The 13,976-nt window shown below is 41.0% G+C and overlaps 1 protein-coding gene and 1 long non-coding RNA gene across 2 annotated transcripts; one reads left to right on the top strand and one right to left on the bottom strand.

Moving 5' to 3' along the window:
- Positions 1-2,969: 2,969 nt before the first annotated feature.
- TSN (translin) lies at positions 2,970-12,846 on the bottom strand. Its single transcript, XM_004460742.3, has 6 exons — positions 12,440-12,846; positions 11,267-11,360; positions 9,765-9,861; positions 7,805-7,920; positions 6,865-6,944; positions 2,970-5,020 (listed from the first exon to the last, which is right to left on the bottom strand). The coding sequence occupies exons 1-6, from the start codon at positions 12,503-12,505 to the stop codon at positions 4,787-4,789; spliced, it is 687 nt and encodes a 228-aa protein (XP_004460799.1). The 5' UTR covers positions 12,506-12,846; the 3' UTR covers positions 2,970-4,786.
- A 241-nt stretch (positions 12,847-13,087) lies between these two features.
- Positions 13,088-13,442, top strand: LOC139439329 (uncharacterized). The gene is made up of 2 exons (XR_011649299.1): positions 13,088-13,211; positions 13,362-13,442. It is a non-coding gene; the product is annotated as an uncharacterized lncRNA (long non-coding RNA).
- Positions 13,443-13,976: the final 534 nt, after the last annotated feature.

Raw genomic sequence — 13,976 nt, 5'->3', positions numbered from 1 at the left:
ACATTTGCAAATTTGCCTTTTTCCTATCTATTATTGATTTCTGGTTTCATTCCATTATGACCTGAGAAGGTGCTTTGTATAATTTCAGTCTTTTTATATTTATTCAGAGCTGCACTGTGAGCTAACATGTGGTCTATCCTGGAGAAAGACCTATAAGCACTTGAGAAGAATGTATAACCTACTGAGTTTGTATGCAACATTCTATATATGTCTCTTCAGTCTAACTCATTCATCGTATTGCTCAAGTTCTGTTTCCTTGTTGATCTTCTAATTTTTCTATCTAATGATGTGAGTGGTGAAGTCTCCAACTGCTACAGTAGAGATGTCTATTTCTCCCTTCAGTTTTGTCACAGCATATCTCGTGTTTTGGGGTACCTTGGTTAGGATCAATAGATATTTATGATGGTTATATCTTCCTGGTAGATCCCCTTCTATTAATATGTAATGGCTTTCTGTATCTCCTAACTTTTTGCATTTAAAGTCTGTTTTGTCCGACTTAGTATAGCTACCCCTGCTCTTTTTTGGTTACTACTTACGTGGTATATTTCTTTCCAACCTTTCACTATCAGCCAAGTTTGTATCCCTGGGTGTAAGGTGAGTCTTTGCAAGCAGCATATGGATGGTTCCTGTTGTTTTTTATCCATTCTGTCAGCCTGTATCTTTTGATAGGGGAGTTTAATCTATTCACATTCAATGCTATTACTGTAAATGCATTATTTACTTCCACCATTTTCTCTTTTGGTTTTCACGAGTCATATCATACTTTCATCTGTTTTTATTCTTTTGGTTATCCTTTCTGCTATTCTTTCTTCTCTACTCTCCTCCAAGCCTCTGTCTCCTGTCTTTTTCTTTCACGCTCCATGGCTTCCTTTAATATTTCCTGCAAAGGTGGATTCTTTTTTACAAACTGTTTGCTTGTGAATATTTTATACTCACCTTCATATGTGAAGGACAATTTCGCTAGATAAAGAACTCTCAGACAGCAGTTTTTCTATTTCAGTATTCTAACTGTATCATATACAGTCTTCTCACCCCCATGGTTTCTGATAAGAAATACTACCCTGTTTTTTGGGTGTCCCTTGTATATAACTGGTTCACTTCTCCCTTGCTGCTGCTGAGTTTTTGGGGTTTTTTTTTCATCTTTGACATTTGACATTCTAAGTAGTATGTGTCTTGGAATAGATCTATTTAAATTTATTCTGATCAGGGTATACTGATCATTCAACTCCCTGAGCTCTTGCTCAATTTTTTCCATTCTTTCCTCTGTTCAATTCCAGCTGTTCTGTCTTCAGTATCACTTATTCTTTTATCATTCCAAATCTGCTGTTGCATGCCTCTAATGTGGTTTTTTTTTAAGATTTTTTCTCTCTGCATCCCCACCACCCTCCCCCTACCAGTTGTCTGCTTTCTGTGTCCATTTGTTGTGTGTTCTTCTGTGTCTGCTTGTATTCTTGTCAGTGGCACCCAGAATCTGTGTCTCGTTTTGTTTAGCCATCTTGCTGTGTCAGCTTTCTATGTGTGGAGTGCCACTCCTGGACAGGCTGCACGTTTTTCATGCTGGGCGGCTCTCCTTACAGGGTGCACTCCTTGCGCATGGGGCTCCCCTACACAGGGGACACCCGTCTGGCACAGCACTCTTTGCGCACATCGGCACTGCACGTGGGCCAGTTCATCACACAGGTCAGGAGGCCCTGGGTTTGAACTCTGGACCTCCCATATGGGAGGTGGACATCCTATCCATTGGGCTAAATCCGCTTCCCTCTAATGTGTTTTTTATCTCACCTACTGTACTTTTCATTCCCATGAGCTGTTACTTTTCAAGATTTCAAATTCTTCTTTGTGTTTGCTCAATGTCTTCTTGATGTCATTTATCTCTCTAGCCATATTGTCTTTCGACTCAATTTGATTTTAGAAATCAACTCAATTTGAATTATTTTAGTTCTCTCAAATCCTGCATCTCTTCTTGGGTTTTGATATATTTCCTTTCTTGGGGCATGTCTTCCATCTTCTTAGCATAGCCCATAATTTTTTGTCAATGTCTAAGAATCTGATTACAATGGCAGTTTACTCAGACACTCGATTTCTTTCTTTCGTAGAGATTTAGGGGTGGGAAGCTGGTGTTACCGAGGCTCTTTGATTCTTGGTTTGACCTGGATCATTAAGATTGTCCATTAGTTGCTCAAAACTCGGCTCTGGACCCAGTAATGGGTTGCAGATTCACTTCCAAGGGCCCTGGGGAGGCTCTAAAGGCCATAAAAAGCCTTATTTTTAATTTTCTCACATGCACTTACTTGGTCTACCAGCAGATGGTGCCCTTTGACAGCCCACTCAGTTCAATTCCTAGTCAGTGTGTTTGCTTCAACACTGACAAGATAAATATGGTAGAGGTTCCTGCCTGGAGGCATAGAGCCTTGTAATTCAAACTTTCTCAGAGACAGTTCTCCAGCGTTCTCTGGCACCCCCCTCCCTTTTCCCAAGTAGGAATTAACTCCACTCCCCTCGACATCCTCAGCATCAGCCCCAGTTAGCAGAGGAGCTCGGGAGGGTCGTTATCTCTTTAGCCCCTTGCCAGCTCCCAAGGCAAACATGATGCAACTCCACCCAGTCTAAAGCAAGGATGACTCCTTTAAACTGGTGTTTAATGATCCACAACCCTGGCAGCCAAGACCAAACTGGGGAATTTTCAAGCTAAGAAAAATCCAATTTACCTAAAATTGCGATCTAAAATAGATTTGCCAATTCTGGCAAACTAAAACCACAGGCCAAGATTTTTCAACATCTTCAGTTAAAATATATTAATTCTCCAATTAGTTAGGCTACCCAAATGTTACCTGCATTTTCCAGTAAAGTGCTCTGAGTGGTTGGTATCCTTTGATTACGTGGAAAACATCACACAGCAGGATGTACTTAGCACCCTGCTCTTTTCCAGCCTCTTCTCCACAGACAAGTTCTCACAGCACTACACCAGATTACAAACAGACCCCAAAAAAATGTTTATTGCTTTACAACAAGCCAGCAACAAAGACAGCTGAATATTTATAAACATAACACTTCTAAATTCTCAAACAGAGTGACAAGACCAAAATGTGCTCCTCCAATTAAAATGCATTTGTTAACAACTTCTACCAAGAACTTATATAAAATTCTCAGGCAAAATCAATACAGAAGCAAAGGAAACAGTTATGGGAGTTTTCCGGTACATGTCTGATGATGTCATTGGCAAGCCTTGGATGCACAAGCCAGGCATGTTTCAATACCCATTTCTGGTGACTATCCTGGGCATTTAGAGGAACCTGACACTCTTTTCTTTCTACAAACTTTTCTGCAGAAAAAAAATGGTCAAGAAAATTGTTCAAAAATCCAACAATGCATAGCAACTTGCACCTAATTTCTACTTTCCTCATGATGGAAAAATTACTCGGCCTCTAACTCAGCCTGAGATAAAAAGTTCTGATGGCAATGCCACATATCCTATCATACAAACAGGGAGTCCAAACCAGGTATGAAGCATGAAATAGTTCATATTATTCTAGAAACACTAGCACCTTCCTTGAAATGAGCTGCAGGTGACTGTGGATTAAGTCACCATCATAACCATTTCAATTCAACAGCACAAGTTACCTGGTGAGTATTCTTAGTACTACCTGAAAAAATGGGGATGGAGATTCTGGGGAAAAACAACAAACTTTCAATGACATGTCCAAAACTGTAAATTTAAAACCTATATCTACTGGGATAGCCATCAACGATCTGAAATTTCTTATCCTAAAAAACATTACCAAATCCAGCGAAGTTTTAAAAAATTAAATTAAAAAAAAAAACAGATTCATTTTTTTCCATATAAAGCACAGCATTTTTCTCAAAAACATACTAGACAAGGTATTGCTAATTAAGTTATGTGGGTATCTTTATTCTCCCAGACCAAACCATCTAGCTAGCTGCTGGAAAAAAGATTTCATAGTTTAGAAATATATCACATGAAGTGTTAATGCCAGATGTGCGTGAAGATTATTTTTAAGATAAGTTCACTGCAATAGCAGCATGCGAAGACAATATCCTAAAGTAGAAATGACTTAAAATATTAAGTATTCCTCCCCACCTTGTAAAATGTTTCCTGAAAATAAAGCCAATGACAACACTACTAAATCCCTTAATACAAAAACTTCCCAAAATCATCCACTGAGCTGGACTGTGCAGTTTAAATCCTTTATATACTGATGGCAGTGAAAGAGAACCCTGGGGCTATAACTCCCCTGCAAAGACTTTCAACATCTGATTTACTCATAAGGCTAAAAATAAACATGGAAGAATGTAATAATAAACTATAATGTTTGCTTGGCAACCATCCTTTTAATTATCTATTTTTATACTGTAACCAGGCTATACCTGGGTATGGACAGCTAACTTAGGAAATAGAAAACATCAAAGGTCACATCTGAAAGAATCATCACAAAACAAGGCAATAAACTTTTCAATCAATACATCAACAGTCAGGATAAGCAAAAGAACTTTACCAAGAGACTGACATTTACACTTTTGGACAGAACTGAAATATACTTGATCACAGAGCAAGTCCACTGAAACAACAAAGAAAAGTCTGTCTTTGTGAAGGCATTTTTTACTCCCCCAAAAAAGCGTTTCACTTCTGATCCTCACACCACACAACTGGTTAAGAAAATGAAGCGCAGTGTTTAGCAACCGGGCGCCCTGCCTACCATAAGAGGCACTGTGCTCACCCCTCTGGCAACCACTGAGGCAAACAAGGCCAAGGGCAGGGGAAAGCCGCCTATTTATCCACACAAGCAGCAGCCGTTTCCTTATTGAAGCCACGGATCGAGAGATCGTAGACCACCTCTTCAACTTTCTTCACATCATACTTCAGGCCATCATAGCGCTTCCTCAGGGAATCATTCTTCAGGTTGAGAAGGCGGAAACCAGAATCCAGCTCATTGATGAAGGTGGAGATGTGGAGCGGCCGCGAGTAGTCTCCAGCGGTCACACTGTTGACTGACAGCCGCGACTACACAAGGAAAGGGAAGCAGGGGAACCGTTACAACGTGGCAAACCACAACTAAGAGAAGAAACCAGAGGCCTGGACAGCTACGCTGAAGTACCAGCGCAGGCTGTGTGTGAACCCAGACAAATTACAAGAGCCTCAAATGAAAAGAACCCCAGTGAAATTAAGGCAACAATGTCAGCCAAATACAAGCTCAATATAACTAACGTCTTCTAAAATTTCTCTAAGTTTATAAACTGGCTGTTGTGTAATAAAATATGTTAAATTATGTACATGTCAACTTTACAGCTCATTTCTGCTAATGTATAAGAGAAGTGCCACAGTAATCACTGCAATTCTAATCCTTTCAAATCTAGGCCAAATGATTACAATTCTAGAGCTCTCCTACCTGAGCTGTAACTCCAGTCACCAAAAAAGCAGTAAAAACAGAAATGACTTTAGCAGCTAAAATTAAGTCACACAACACGGTCATGAAGGACTGATAAGACTGACTTAAAGACCCAGATAACAAGACCTCCCTTCTCCATAAAACTGTCGCCACAGCTCTTCCAAACTCCCTAAGCTAGCCCTTCCCTGCCCTCCTGCAACGTGTGGTTTAAAACACATCTCACGTTTGACAACCAGCATTGACAAAGGTGCTTCAAGTTTACTGGTCAGGTCTCTCTAGCCAGATTAAGAAGCCTGAGGCAAGTGACCCAGGATGGCCCTAGTATCACCTCGCTCCATTCTCCTCAGTGAAAATTCCTCAAATGTTAGCCATACAACACCCATGCAGACAGGCCAATGGAACAGGAAGTAGAAATTGGGTGTGCAAGTTCAAAGAAATGTCCTTAGAGGGAGGGGCTTGCCCTTTTCCCCATCTCTTCCTCCTAGTAGCTGGAACATAGGTGAATGACCAAAGTCAGGGCAGCATCCTGGAACACAAGGAAGAAGCTGCAAGCCAGAAGGACCCGGGGCTGAACGTCAAGGAATCATCATACCAGCCCTGCACTAGCTTTTCTATAAAGCAAGGAGTGGCAAACTTCTTCTTACAGCACCAGACTATAAAAAGTTTTTGCTCTGTGGGCCTTAAGAGCTATCACTACTAAACTCTGTTCTCACAGGGAAAAGCAGTCACAGACACTATGTAAACCAACAGGCATGGCTGTGTTCCAACAGAACTTTATTTACAAAAGCAGGCAGCACAAGCCAGTTTGCTGACCCCGGCTCTACAGCAGTGCTTTTCAAACTACCAGTGGAGAAGGACCAAGCTTTTTTATTTTCAATCTGTCATGGACACAGATACAATCCTAATTATAAACAGAAAAATTTTCCATACCAGTCTTCAAAATATCCATGTTAACAACTGCTTAATATTATTAACTTACTTAATAACTTATCATTCCCCTTTTATGGAAGTTTCAGTGGCCTACAATTCTTTTTATAAATATAAAGAAAGCTATAGTGAACATCTTTTTAACAGCTTTTTTTCTTCTTTTGAATTATTTTTATAGGACAATTTCCCAGAAGAGAGACTAAGCAGATAATGGACAAGAATAACGTTAACAGTTATACAGTTAAATTGTTCCTCAAAACTCTTATATGAATTAACACAGCTACCAACAATATTTCTGTCTCACCACTACTCTGAAGGAAGAGTTACATCATGGCAGTAAGAACACAGCTACTTCGTCATGTGCACTGGCATTTTTTTTATCACCAGCAAGATGGAACATAGTACAGCACAGTCAATGACTCCCTGGTAACTAACAGATAATTAGACTTCCTGAATTTCAATATCCATTTCAAAAAAACAGACTGAAGCAGGAAGATCAAAACAGCAAAAGGCAAATTACTGAGCTTCTTACCAGTTCACTAGCAAGAATTAAAACTCCTGAAAGATAGTCTTCTACATCCAGATGAAATCCTTTCTCCCGATCTGGCTCAACTGGAAAATTTATCAAAGCAAAGATAAGGTCATGGTATGTATGCAATTTAGGCCTAAGAATCTCCATTTTTATCTATCTAAATATAAAGAAAAGTTAAATAAAGAAAGACATATCATTTAAACTGGCTTCTTAATGATTTCACAACCCTGGCAACGAGACCTCATAGAGACTTTCAAGTTTTTAAGAAAAATTCAACTTTCCCTTCTAGTCCTCTCTTAAATAGTAATTTGCTAAGAATGGTATTATAGTTACATCAGGGAATGTTCCTGTTTTATGTTTTGGGAAGATGCACGCAGGAGAATGCAAAGGAGAAGTCATATCTATGACTTTCAAATGGTAGACACATACACAAAATAGCGTGAGAGACTATGCAAACGTGGCAAGATGTTAGTAAGTGGTGAAGCTTGGGGGTGTACACAGGTGTTCAAAGGCCTAGTCTTTCAAGTTTTCTGTAGTCTCTGAATTTAAAACTGGAGGTTGCAATGAAAAAACACTTTAAAAATACCCAACCGCTAAGGGGCGTGAAGTTTTCCTTTTTGGAGTAACAAAATTGTTCTAAAATTGTTCTGTGGTGATGAATGCACAACACTGTGATTAAATAAAAGCAAATAACTATATACTTTGGAGATCGTAAGGTATGTGAATATATCTCAATAAAACTGCTTTAAAAAAAAAAATACCCAAGCAAAAAGAGCAGGCCACTATTAATTTTCAGCTTTTGTATTTCCGAGTAATTCGTTTTCCATTTTGTTCTCACTATTTTTCTTTAATAAATAGAAAGCATAAGCAACAGCCATTCCCACCAAAAATTAAAATGCCATGCCTAGTTATGCAGATCACCACTAATGAAAACACTTACTGCCAAGAATCTCTGTAACCGCTTCTCGAGTCACTAGTGTTTCTGATTCCAAATACACAACAAATGCTGCCAAGAAGACCAAGCGCTGCAACACAAACCTCCAGTGCTCGTGAAATCTGTATGAATGTAAGCGCGTTTAGTTTGAAGGTTTAAGATTTCGAGGTCTTGAGAAAGACAGGTTTAGTACAGTCACATTCAAACATTTTAGAAATATAATCCTTTTTCAGATAAAATCGTACTTTGCACGAAATCCCAATATATACAACACATAAGAGCGTTTTATATTCAAACACACTAGATGAATTTAAGGTTTTGCAAGCTCAAATTTATAAATTTACTTATTACAAGTCTGATTAAAGAAGCATGATCAAAGAAGATTTTGATGACTACAAAAACTTAAAACTAAACATTATGGAAAACAACAGCAATTGAGTTCTGGAAGTTTCATCAATAAGAGCAATAATGTTCTGAGAAAAATTTAAATGTGCAAACAAAGATCATGGATGACAAGTACCACTGTATTATCTGCCTCAATATTTACTTACCCCTACACTTTGATTTGAGAGTACGGTATCACAAAAATCCTGATTTGCACATTTAAGAATTAATTACCATATGCATCACTAAACAGATGGACTTAAAACCTCAGGACACTGCAGTTAAACTGGACAAAAGATTATAAAAGAAACAATAGGGAATTTTATACAACCACTGGCTATTTATGCTATGCCTCCTGATTTCCACATGTAGTGACCAATATAAAACCTTTCCATTACAACGTAGGTCAAACAAAATACTTCTCAAAGGCCAAATCCATCCAGAATGCAGCCTGTGTGTGACCTCCAGACCAGATGACCTCTAAAGGCCCTTCTAGAGAAGCAGGCGTGGCTCAAGTGGTTGGGCACCCACCTCCCACATGGGAGGCCCTGGGTTCGGTGTCCGGTGCCTCCTAAAAGACGACGAGCAGACAAGGAGACACAACAAGCAACGAGCAGGCAGCAAGCAGACAATAAGCATAAACAACAAGCAGGCAGGCAAGGGAGACATCTGGGGGCGGGGAATAAATAAAGGCCCTTCCAATCCTATTTTCCTACTTCCCTCTGTTCCAGTTACTACTGTAAAACAGCGTCAGCAAACTTTCTGCAAAGGCCAGACACTTAACACATGTGGTCTCCACCACATATACTTCTTTGGTGTTATTCTTGTAACAACCCTTTAAAATTCTGAGCCCCTCAAGGCAATGGGCCAGGAGTAGTTGGCTGACCCCTGCTTTAAAGACTCTTCTTGTGCGATGACTCTATGCACCTTTCCACATATTCACCCTATTTACTGACCATACACATAGCAAGAAAATAAAATAAGTAGAAATTCTGGCTTCTCATCTACCGTATTTTGTCAGTACCTATATGCAGTTCTTCAGTTTAGCATCTCTGAAATCAGAACACATTTTATAAACTATGTTTCATAATTTTACCTGGCAATATTTTTTCTCTTTCTAAGTGGTTCATAAAATGGTGTGCTTAAATTAATGGCACTGCAGACTCAACCAAGTACGGCATAAAATACTGGCTAAATACGTCACTTGGCTTTGAGAGAAAACTCAGTTCTAAATATATTGTACCCATAACCTATAGTTTATACAATTTCACCAGTAACTCGAATAAAGCAAAGAGACTGTCTCTATTATGTTTTCCATACAACATTTACTTTTCAATTATTTTTCACTGCAAAATTAATACCTGGTCCTTAAAACAATGTTTAAAGTAAGGAAAAGAAAAAAGATAAAACCACCAATTTTGTCACCATTAAAATTCCCTCATTAACAGCTTGATCCATTTCCTTTTTGTTGTTCCTTCTATGCAAAGATTTTTACCTTTTGTAAGCAATCATTCAGTACATATAATTGTCTCCTTTTTGTTTTCCTTAGTTATTCTCTTACAATGTTACTTTTCTTACAAACCTGTAGTACTGTTCAGCAGGAAACTTGGTCTTCAGAGATGTTAGATGTGTTTTTACTGTACCAAAATGTTCTCGAGCTTTCAAACATCTCTTTGGAACTGATCACAAAAAGAGAATCAAATATAAGAGTGAAAAATTTAGAAAACTTCAAATACAGTTATGGTTTAATAACATATGTAGTCTCCATGGAAATGAACTTTTTCTAAAAATTTCATTACCAAGTATAGAGTACATAATACTGTTTTTTCCACCTGGTTCTCAAAGTATCTCAAATTTCCCTACAAATTAACCAACACTACTGAAGAATAAACAAAACATGCTGAACAGAGTATGTTAGGAAAAACATGGGTAAACTATCATAAATTACCTTATATATAAGGGGCTGTGTGCCAGCTGCCATTGCCATCTCATGCCACTACATGAGAGGATGCCTAGAAATTAAATAGTCTCTAGCTCCCTTGATTTGATCAAAAGCGCCCTTAATAATTATTCTTGATCTGGCTGATGAACTCCCTACCATTGCGAAAAATGACATAGTAACTTGCCTGTTAAGTTACATTATTACATCAATCTCTACCTGAAAATATATCTCAGCTATTTTAGCCAAGTTGGCTACATCTTAAAATGGAGGTTTCGTGTACTTGACATACTTTCTATTCAAGGGCTCACTGTAAAGACTTAGATTTGAGAACATTTTATAATGACCATCTTATTATCCACGAACATTAAACTATATTCAATCACTGAAACACTGGATTTTTTTAGAGAGAAAACCATATAAAAGCTGCTAGACACATGAGAGTTACTTAACAATTTTAATTATCACCACTAGAATTTTATCAGTAAACATGTTTATTGAATCACACTATGTGAAACGGAGCAATTAAATCACATAGAACACTACAAACCTATAAAATGGTCAACTCACCCATTTTTCCAATTCTTTTTTTTTTTCTCTCTCCCCTTCTCCCCCCCACCCCCGCCCCAGTTGTCTGTTCTCTGTGTCTATTTGCTGCGTGTTTTTCTTTTTGTCCGCTTCTGTTGTTGTCAGCAGCATGGGAATCCATGTCTCTTTTTGTTGTGTCATCTTGCTGTGTCAGCTCTCTGTGCGTGCGGTGCCATTCTTGGGCAGGATGCACTTTCTTTTGTGCTGGGCAGCTCTCCTTACGGGGCGCACTCCTTGCACGGGAGGCTCCCCTATGTGGGGGACACCCCTGCATGGCAGGGCACTCCTTGTGCACATCAGCACTGCGCGTGAGCCAACTCCACACGGGTCAAGGAGGCCCAGGGTTTGAACTGCGGACCTCCCATGTGGTAGGCAGACGCCCTATCCACTGGGACAAGTCCGCTTCCCTCCAATTCTTAATGCACCATAAAGCATTATGGACATTTTTCATAATAAAATAATACAGACCTGACATGTCTTTTGAATGAAAATCTACTCTCTTAATAGGACATTTTTTAAATTGATAAAAACTTTCAAAATTAAAACAAAGAACTTACTGTCTTGAAACCCAGCACCCTGATGGACCCCTTGCAGTAGTGTTAAAATCTCTCGGGCTGTTTGTTCTAAACTCTGTACAACTTTTCGGATTTCCTGGAATTAAAAATAAAAAGATAAGATAAATCCACCAAAGTATTATCATAGTCTCAAACCCGTTATATGAGATAGCATAACTGACCTACCACACCTTCCCATATATCCAAAACACTAATGATTCGCAAGGACTGAACTTATACCCATAACATTCAGGTCAGAATCCTGACTCTTTCACTTGCTTCCTATAAGGAACCCTGAGCAAGTAACTTAAGTCTTCAGGTTTCTCTACCTGCAGTCTTAAAAAATTAAAGCAAATTAGGTATATGAACATAATTTATGAACGATTAAATGCAATACAAGTACTAAATATCTTTCCATTCACTTTACAAATATCCACTAAGCACACTTGTGTGCTACTGTGTAAATATGGGGGAAGCAAGTCGACAGTCCTCCCCCTCTTGCAGTTTAAAGTACAATGGGGGAAGCAAACACTTAAAAATAATCATAATCGCACAAATAAAAAATGTTTAAGTACTGAGAGAAAATATAACAGAGAAAAGACATAATTTAGACTTGGAGATCAAGGAGATGAATATGAGAAAAACAGTATATGCAAGAGTTTTGCGACAGAAAACTATTTGGAGCACTGAAAGAAAACTGAACGGACTATGCAAAGAGAGAGGAGCGTAAAATGAGATGGGGGGGGGGGGGGCGGGGAGAGAGAAACCGACAGACCGACCTTCGGGGCCACAGCAGAATCTAGACTTTTATCCTATGTGGAATAAGAAACCAAAGGAGAATTTTTAACAAGAGAATGACTCACGTGTGCTTTTAAGAGATCAACAACAAAGATATGAAACGCGAGCTGTCTAAGTCTCATGCGCCCACCGAGCCTTCAACATAGGTGCAGAAAAGGAGAAAACTGACCCTCAAATAAGGCAGATGATGCGGAGAAGCCGAGGCCCGAGCACATGGGCTCAGCATAAAGGAACATGGGGTTAGGAGGAGGCACCCCACCCCCTGACGAGAAGCAGCAACCCCTCCCTGTGGTTTCCCCACCTCCCAAGAATGAGGGTCTGGGGCGGCCCGGGAGAGGTAGCCCCGATAAAAAGGGTATGGAGAGGGAGGGGGCGCACCTCTCGAATGTCCTGCTCGGCAGCCAAAAAGCCCTGCAGCTCCACGAAGATCTCGCTCACCGACATGGCGCTAACCGCAAAAGAATCGGTGCGGCGAAGCCGGCCACAAGACTAAGTTCCCGAGACCAAAGGGTAATCAACAGCAACGCCGCCGCCGCCGCGTCCACTCGGCGCTACGCCACGATCGTCGCCCGGGCCCTCCGAGGCCCGCGGCGCGCCGGAGGCCGGGCTGCCCGTCGCAATGCCTGAGGCGCCACCGCCGAGGCCGTGATGCGAGCCCGCCCAGAAGTAGTGGAAGGGCTTGTGGAGGGACTTCGGTCCGGGGCCTTTGGACAGGCATCGCGGGAAACAGCTTTGGAAGGGGGCGGTCCTTAGACTTCCGCCTGGGGCCTTTGACTAGGCATCGCGGGAAACAGATGGGGAAGTGGGGGGTCCTTAGGAGCTAGTGGGCTGGCGAGAAAGCAGACCGGCTTGCGAGTGGCCCGAGCCATCCCGCTTTTAGCTTACACGTACCTATTTCATGCACCGGCGGCTGGGGAAAATGCTTCAGTACTGTAGCATATGCATAAAAGCCAGGTGCAGTGGAAGGTAGAGAGAGTGCAAACTGTATGTAAAATAGGAGTTAAAATGTTGTGTGTGGGAACCCAGGGCCCTAGCCGCCCCACAGCCCAGAGCCGCCTACGTGACCCGGACTGAGTTTGAAGATTAACAACCATCGCTAGAAGGGAAAGACTGTACAGATAATATCATAAACCATAATCACCTCAGAACGGTAAGCTTCCTTCTCCCGTACATAGTGATGGCATCATGAGACCCCGAATGTGCCATCACGGGACCCCAGCAGGAACTCTCTTCTCATACCCTGTGAAATGGCTTTGTTCTGAAACCTGTATAGTATCCTCTCATTTTCCTGTCTCTGCAGAGCACTATTTCCATTCTCCGGACTGCTGCCATCGGAGCCTCTCTCCTGTCTGTAAGTCCAAATAAAGCTCGTTGTGATTCAGTGTCTGGTGCATTCTTTGGTCTCACGGCTCCCCCGACTTGTGCCCTCCTGGATTTGGGTTGGAAAAAACTGGCGGGCCAGGCAGGAGACTGAAGGACCCCTAGCAGCAGTGGGCATGAGCTCAGGGAAAGGAAAATTGGTGGGAGAAATCCAGGATTGGTCCATGTGGGGAGGGGTGGCTGCCCTCCTGTATGAGTGAGGACCGCTGAAAGTGTGGGGACGCCCTGGAAACTCCAGCAGGTATATTGGCTGTGCTACAGCAGGTAGCAGAGCAACTCCACTTAAATAAGAAAAAGGAAGAACATTCAATAGCGGCAGCTATGCTGTGGCTCGGGTTAGGAGCTTTGCAGGTGACTATTGAGGCAGAAGAAGTGGCAAAAGCCTCTGTGCGCCTGGCACAGGCAGAGAGGAAAGATTCTTCAACCGATCACCTGTGCCGTTGAACACCAGTTAAGAGACCCTGACTGATGGATAGACTCAAGTCCAGGTCCAGAAGATACTAAACACCCATGGATGGGACCCTATGGTATGGGA

Source organism: Dasypus novemcinctus, chromosome 7 (assembly GCF_030445035.2).
Source record: "Dasypus novemcinctus isolate mDasNov1 chromosome 7, mDasNov1.1.hap2, whole genome shotgun sequence".
Taxonomy (NCBI): Eukaryota; Metazoa; Chordata; class Mammalia; order Cingulata; family Dasypodidae; genus Dasypus; species Dasypus novemcinctus.
The sequence above is the reverse complement of the archived record's forward strand: the minus strand, read 5'-3'. Positions and strand labels throughout refer to the sequence as shown.